This window comes from Notolepis coatsorum (assembly GCF_963971535.1).
Source record: "Notolepis coatsorum genome assembly, chromosome: 20".
Taxonomy (NCBI): Eukaryota; Metazoa; Chordata; class Actinopteri; order Aulopiformes; family Paralepididae; genus Notolepis; species Notolepis coatsorum.
In genome coordinates, this window is record NC_140184.1 from 26,489,012 (window position 1) to 26,497,529 (window position 8,518).

Sequence of the window (8,518 nt, forward strand, 5' to 3'; positions counted from 1 at the left end):
TGTGTTTCTTTTATAATGGTATAAATGATTATTTGTGTAAATAAGGTTATACGCCGACCATTAAGAAAATACATGTTAGTTTAGGAATAAGGGGCAGGTAATTATAAGATTTATTCTTCTTCCTGCTCCTTTTGTCCATGGAATGGCTATTTATGATTTTTTTAATGAAGAAACTATGATTGTATTATTCCATGTGGCAAATAAAAACTCTGAACTGAACTGAACTGTACTACTTACCGCCACTTTGTAAGCAGCTTCTATGTAGAAGACCAAGTTCTGGATGAAGGCCACTTCATCAAGGTTAGAGATGATACGAAGACCTGCAAGGGAAACAAGATACACAAGATACTGACTGACACAGTACATTAGCCAAGACCACACACACATACAGGGGAACAAGCAAGCATACATAAACATACAGTATTAGCACCATGCTTGCACACACAGCCTACCTGATGCAGTCATCTGAGCCAGGACCAGTAGGTAGATGGAGGTGGCGTCCACCTGGAGGTGGCCCCACTGGTCGTCCCCCACTACCGTGGCACAGGTGGGGGTGTGGTACTTGGCATGCAGGCTGTCCTTAGTGCTCTGGGTGTGTTTGAACTTCTCTACCTTAGCCACCTGTATACACGCATGTACGCGCACACACACACACACACACACACACACACACACACACACACACACACACACACACACACACACACACACACACACACACACACACACACGCACACAAACAAACAAACAAACAGGGCATAAACATTACAAACACCAACAGAAATATGTATTAACGAAACCATGTTTTCCTTGTCCTTAAAAACCTTTTCCTTATCAACTACACCATCTAATGATGGGTCATGATCATTGGAAGATTAAACAGTTTTTGGACTGGGCAATTATAAATATATATATATATGTATGTATGTATGTATGTATGTATGTGTGTGTGTATGTATGTATGTATGTATGTATGTATGTATGTATGTATGTATGTATATATGTATATATGTATATATGTATGTATGTATGTATGTATGTATGTATGTATGTATGTATGTATGTATGTATGTATGTATGTATGTATGTATGTATGTATGTATGTATGTATGTATGTATGTATGTATGTATGTATGTATGTATGTATGTATGTATGTATAGCACCTGAGGAAGCGATAGCGAAACGCGTTGTGCAACAATAAATAAGCAAAAACCAGTCCTGTGGAGTGTGCGGTCCCTTCTTTCCCTTGAAGGTTTTCTCCTTTTAGTTTATATATATATATTATCGGCCGTTATCGGCAGTAAAATGTGATATCGGAAAATATCTGTATCGGTTTAAAAAAAAAAAAACAATAACAATATTTGTTATATATATATCCAGTGAAATTATTAGTTACCTGAAATTATTCCGTTTTTTGGGGTGGGAAACCCTGCATATATCGGTATCGGTTGATATCGGTTGATATCGGTATCGGAAATTAAGAGTTGGACAATATCAGAATATCGGTATCGGTAAAAAAGCCAATATCGAGCATCCCTAATATATATATATATATATATATATATATATGAGAGATATAAGAGAGATATATAAACTAAAAGGAGAATACCTTCAAGGGAAAGAAGGGACCGCACACTCCACAGGACTGGTTTTTGCTTTTTTATTGTTGCACAGCGCGTTTCGCTATCGCTTCCTCAGGTGCTATGATAAAGCAAAAACCAGTCCTGTGGAGTGTGCGGTCCCTTCTTTCCCTTGAAGGTATTCTCCTTTTAGTTTATATATATATATATATATATATATATATATATATATATATATATATATATATATATATATATATATATATATATATATATATATATATATATATATATATATATATATATATATATATATATATATATATATATATATATATATATATATATATATATATATATATATACTTATAATATAATATGTATTATTACTATTATTATTATTATTATTATTATTACCATTATTATTTAGTCTGTACTACTAAGACTAAACTACACTATGTTGTGCAAAATCAGATGAAACTCAGAAAAGAACATAATGTGAGTGACTTACCTGTCTCATCATGCACTGTAGGAGCCCTTGCATCAGTTTGACCACACTCTGCAAAAGAAACAGTGTTCACATAGAGTCACAGCAGTACCAGAGATCATCCAAGTACACGGTCACACATGCACACACAGACAGACAGACACACAGACACACACACACACACACACACACAGACAGACAGACAGACAGGTACACACACACACACACACACGCACATACTTTCTCTTTCGTTCACACACAATTTCTCTTTCACACACACACACACACACACACACACTTTCTCTTTCACTCACCCACACACATACACACACACACAAGACCTTAACCCTTTCAGCTGTACTTTCTTTTGATTGTTTTCTCAAAATTATATGTTGATATTCTAGAACTCCATAGCATCCAATCACTATCTCTATGGATGTTGTTTTATTCCCTGCTGGGGGAGGAGAGGTACAGGTATGGGCATGGTAATAGTAGAATACATACATATAGGCAATAATAGTACAGTAGTAAAAGTTAAAATAAGCAGTGCAATATAATTAACTCTGAATATAAGCATATGAATAAGTAGGCATTGTAATCAAATGTGCAGATGAGGGTCTGTGTGCCCTATCACTTATATTATACGTTACAATAAATATGGTCAATAACACTTAGAATCTGAATATATACTATGAGTAAGTAAAGTATACAGTATACACAGGTGCAGTATACATAAGGTACCCTAACTGGCATGATATACATCATACGTTGTAGTCCGTGCAGGTTAGGTGAGAGTTAAGGGCTCTACATGCTCGAGCAACTGCGATGCGACTGCGACACAACATCGACAACGCAACAATGTTGCAGACACTCTGCCTTTATGCTTCTGCAACATCCACGTGTAGCCTATGCAACATTGTACAAATAAATGTAAAATTAATGTACAAAATAAACGTCTTTCCGGTGTTTTAGACGTCGCTATTTTATTTTGAAACCCCCCGAACGGAAGTATTATTGCTGCTGCCGGTTCAGTGTTTTTGAGCTGACGCTAAATACAAATGTTGAGATTGTTGGTGAACAACTAACTTTAGGTTAGTTTTAACGTTAGCTAGCAGCAGGGATGGACACCGTTGTGCAAATGCAGGCAGCTACAGGCACTTGAGGAAGAGCTGCTGATTTTAATTGGCAGGAGAGAGAGAGCTTGACAAAGTCGTATATCCCTGGCTGTGGCGCGGTCGTAAGCATGAACATGCAGCTCAAAACTACCTGTTGTTGTATTAAATTAATTGATTGCTGTTTAACTTGTCCCTGTGGCCAGTCCTTTCGATTTGCCCCACCCATGAACAATGATGCATGTAATTATATTAACGTTACTGTGTGTTAGCTCTATGTTAATAAATTCCGAATGGCATTAACGTTAGTTGGGTGGCTACAACGAATTCTCACAAGCTGGCATCGTAAAATATCAACACCAGCCATGGGAATACTGTTTACTAAATTGTGGAGGCTTTTAATCGTCAAGGTAAGAGGATTTGAAGGCGTACGCTATGGAAGTCTTCCCCTGCAGCTCCACTTTGTTGAAATGTACATATAACTGCTATAGGATAACCACCGGTTAACTCACGATTTTTGTATTGGTTTGTCATGACAAACCAATTACATAATCCAACATATGTGTAAAAAACTAACATATTCTAGTTGACTGTATATTTTCTGAATGATTCGTTACGAAGAAATCAATACTTCCATTTGTATGAATTACGTTAACTATCGAGGATAGTATTCCTGCCTGAGGAACCAATATTATTATATGACAGCCCGCCCTCATTCACTAACCAACCAATCAATGCTACGCAACATCAACGGGTTAGATTTTGGGGATAGGTACGCAACATCCTCGCAACACCCTCTGCAACATCTGCAACCATGTTGTGTTGCAGTTGTGTCGCAGTCGCATCGCAGTTGCTCAAGCATGTAGACTCTTTAGACGTGCTTAGTGATCAAACATTCGTATTAGTTCTCGAGTTCTGCTGCCGTTAGTTCTCCGGCTGCTGTATTTCTCTACCAGATTGTTGCCCACCTCAACACCTATTGCACGCCTGGCTGTCCTTGTTGGGGGGGAACTCTTACTAAAATGCCCTTCTGACGCCGGGGTCAGACCAGAGGCGCGCGCGGGTTTCATGCGAGAACAGCTCGCGTGGTCGTCCACACAGAGTACGACTTCATAGCGGGTGGAATCACACGGATTTACATTGGAACAGCTGTAAGTGCCTATATGCAAAGTCAGTCCCCGTTTGAAGATTTGTATTAAAGATTTCCAGTTCCAGTGTTCTATTGTCCATTTTGCATGTATAACGCGTTATTATCTCATTAATTAGAATGTTAGAATGAATTTTAGAATGATGAAATCAGTGTGACTGTACTCCTGAAAAAAGTATAGTATGGTTTATTGGGAAAGATACAGACACATTAGCTGGTTGAACAACATCTATATGTGTGGTAATAATGCAGATATTGAGTGTATTTCTGTGAAAATGTGTGTGGCGCACGGCTCAAATTCCAACCGAAGCAAAAAAATGCCAGTGTGAACAGCGACGCCCGCTAACATGATCGCTCGCCCGCCTCACACCCGCGTCCCGCGTCCCGCGTTCGGTGTGTTTGCGCCGTGAGGTTTTTTTTTCTATTAATGTTTTTTCCTTATCTTCATTTGAGGGTTAAGGTCAGGGGGTGTTGTTCCATTGTGGGCTTGTGAAGCTCATTGAGAGATTTAATTTTGGGCTATACAAATACACTTGACTTGACCAGTATCCAAATGTGTTACTTTATTTTAATTTTCAGAGGATTATTGAGGGTGGACCCTTGTTTTATTTTCAATAATGCCAAGATAACAATACGCAGTTAACGCATTTACATTAAGATTTAAAAGCATTTAAAACATCCCAATGTTATCAGGGTGCCAATATTCATAGTGCTTTGTAAGTTATTCTACAAGTCTGGATCACAAAATCTAAAAGCAAACTTTTCTAGTTCAGAATTTACCTGAGAAATACTGCATGTAGTGTAATCCAGTCCTGAAAGCGAGATTGAAACTCCTATATTGAAATCTAGAAGTGAAGTAATGTATATTGGTCATTTGTTTAGTGCTTGTAAATAAATAATAGAGAGAGTGCCCGCAAACTACAATGTACAATGATGAGTATACTGTAGGTATCACCAGCAATATGTATATATTATTAAGTCACCATAATCTAAGAGTGTAATACAGTTTAAACACTTATTCTAAGTGGATCACGTTCATGCATTAACCTTGGACCTTTACTCTAATATTTGGATTGTTTTAACTACCCCTAATATGCCTTAACATGGAGTCAGGGCAGAAGATTGATATAAGCTATGATTGTCTGGCAAGTTGTCAGAAAACGGATTGATGTTTTTTGACAAACTGAGGCTATGTGTGCCTCGTTGTGCATTTTATAGGTTAGTCCTACAGCCATCAATGTGTGTACATTGACATATGCTGATATTTCTTTATATTTATAATTTGCAATCCCTATCACAATCCCACTTGCTCTGTATTGAAGCAGGTGCACTTGATGTTTTGGGGAGAAAGGCTGGTCTGTTGTGCTGGCTCTCTGTATATACACTTGTCTTGTGTGCACAAATTAACCACTACGTGGGAACGAATTGTATCTTGTGCGCACAAATGAACTATCTCAAACAAGGCACTAGGGGGATAAATAGGGACACACACACACACACACACACACTCACACACACACACACACACACACACACACACACACACACACACACACACACACACACACACACACACACACACACACACACACACACACACACACACACACACACACACACACACACACACACACACACACACACACACACACACACACAAACACACACCTGTTCCAGTTCGTAGGCCTTGGCCTTGTCTTCATCCCGGTCTGCGTTCTTTCGGTAAGCCATGCCCAGGCCCCACACAGCCAGGACGCTATAGACATTATCTCTCACCCATGCATCCCTCTGCTTGGCACTGGCAGCCAGAAGCCCAGTCACTGGGTTCTGTAACACATGCCCACACACACACACATAGAATAGAATAGTCTCTATTGTCATTATATTGCATACAACAAGATTAAGAACTCAAACTTATGGTACTAAGGTAATAAATCACACAAGTACACAGTTATCAAAATAGCAAACTTAACATTCACACATAAACATATACTCATACACACACACACACACACACACACACACACACACACACACACACACACACACACACACAAACATACTTTATGTAAACAGTTAGTAAAACAGTGAAATGTTATGTAAACAACAGTGGACTGCTTCATTCCATATACAGAAGATATGGCTCTGAATATAGAACAGTATTTATGGGGCGGTTCTACATCTAGACAGCTGTTGACACTCAGACAATATCCTGTGCTCCAGTGCCAAGTGGTGTGTCGATAAGGTGCATAGCTGCCCAGTCCTCTATTTGACCTTTGTTCAAGTCTTGTTTATTTGTATGCAGTAATGACTGGTTTGAACAGTTAACTGTTCTACAGTAAGTAGCCTACATAACAGTGGGGAAACTATTTACTGAACACCAAGGACAGAGAAGAAAAACACACCATATAACAAAACAATATGACCATATAAGGTCATGTTAACTGCCTTAGTGCAAATGAACTGTGCCAACGGTTGACGAAAGGACATTGTGCGGATTGCTCTCTCCTACTAGCTCGCCTACTCATCAGCTGTAAATAACTACTGTGTACATTTGGTAAAATAATAAGGCCGGGTGGACTTGGTACGTCAGAAGTGAGCTTACCTGGTGACAGAGGATAGTCTCTTGGACCAACCTGGCAACACCATCCAGTCTTACTCCTGAATTACTGCGGCTCCTCATCCTCACGCCTGTTTATTTCTGTGCGCGTCGAGGAGATGAGCAAGTTAAAATTAAAAACATATTGCATTGAACAGCCATGTCCTGAAACTAGTGGATTTGCAACAAAGCTATATGGAGCTAATTATATATATGTATTTAAAATGTTTACGTAAATCCAGATACATTTGTTAAATTACATGGCATTATATATCGGAACAAGCAAATGCATAGCCTACATACCACTGACCCATCCGTTCACATCTGCTTCAGTTCTGAGTCGACCCTGGCACCTGCAGCTTCGCTCGCAGCCTCGCAGGACACTGGCCCCTACAGCTTCGCTCGCAGGACACTGGCCCCTATAGTTTCGCAGCACTGCTCCGCACTGGCTCGCTAGCTCGATAGCCTGCTTGCTAAAAAGGAAGCATCCAGCTGTACTTCTATCAACCAGGAGCCTGGATCCCGCTGTGGCGGCTTGGATCTTCTGTCAGCAGTACTCAGCACGCCTTGTTTGCAAGATCAACCATTGGAGAAATGGTGCAAGCGATTTCCCTGCAGACAGTACACTATCAGTGTAGGTTTAATTTCCAATGATGTATGACGGGGCCACTATAATCTCTGGCAAACACAATTCTTCCTGTAATTTTACTTATGGTCTGCAGGAGGCACTAATAGACACTCTACAGACTTTACAACACAAAAAGGCAACATGTCCCTTGGACATGTCTTATCCAATAGGGTCCAGCTGCAGCCGCGGAGATTGTTCCAGATTGGGCAACTTCCGCCCGCTCCCACGACATTTCTCCCGGGACAGATTGATTGATTGATTGAAAACTTTATTAACAGATTGCAGAATGGGTACAATACAGTACAGCTCAATACACACAATTGTTAAGGGGATGCAGACCAGAGAAAGACTTTCGTCTTGTTTCCACCAGGGTCCCCCATTTTCAATTCATCAGGACATATATGACATACATGACATACAGATAGTCAGTACTGCTACATCTATACATTTATGACATACCAGATTTGCAAATACAGTACTGTTTGTGATACAGAAGGAGTCAAGAAAAGGGAGTATATACATTTGACGTAGAAACTGTACATTGGAGGAGGTTGGGTGGGGGGGGTTGGGTACACTGGGATATTGACAACCATACTGGGTAATTTACATTGGAGGTGGTTGGGGGGGGGGGGGGCACACTGTATAGACAAGCAAAACTGTACATTGAGGGGGGGGAGACTCTGTACAAACAAACAAAATTGTACATTGGACTATTGACAAAACCATACTAGGTAAATGACTGTACATTGGAGGGGGTTGGGTTAGGATATTTACAGGACAATGTGCTTACTTGCAGGGACCGGGTTGATTTATAAATCGACCTTGCATTTAATCTAGACAATATGGAACATTTATTATTAAAGTTTGATAGCTCTAAATGTTCTAATGGGATTATTAATACGCACACTAGATGGAATTGTTTAATACATGCCTATATTAATCTTGTATGATGTTTGTAAGGTCA

The 8,518-nt window shown here is 39.6% G+C and overlaps 1 protein-coding gene across 1 annotated transcript in view; it reads right to left on the reverse strand.

Moving 5' to 3' along the window:
* LOC311247323 (phosphorylase b kinase regulatory subunit alpha, liver isoform-like) overlaps positions 1-7,021 on the reverse strand; it is a 54,754-nt gene extending 47,733 nt beyond the window's left edge. Inside the window, exons 1-5 of the mRNA XM_084337680.1 lie at positions 6,933-7,021; positions 5,996-6,154; positions 2,093-2,140; positions 453-621; positions 238-320 (exon numbers count right to left, since the gene is read on the reverse strand). Of these exons, the coding sequence (XP_084193806.1) occupies positions 238-320; positions 453-621; positions 2,093-2,140; positions 5,996-6,154; positions 6,933-7,010 (537 nt within the window). The 5' untranslated portion in view covers positions 7,011-7,021. The remainder of the gene's footprint in view (positions 1-237; positions 321-452; positions 622-2,092; positions 2,141-5,995; positions 6,155-6,932) is intronic.
* Between the last annotated feature and the right edge of the window lie 1,497 nt (positions 7,022-8,518).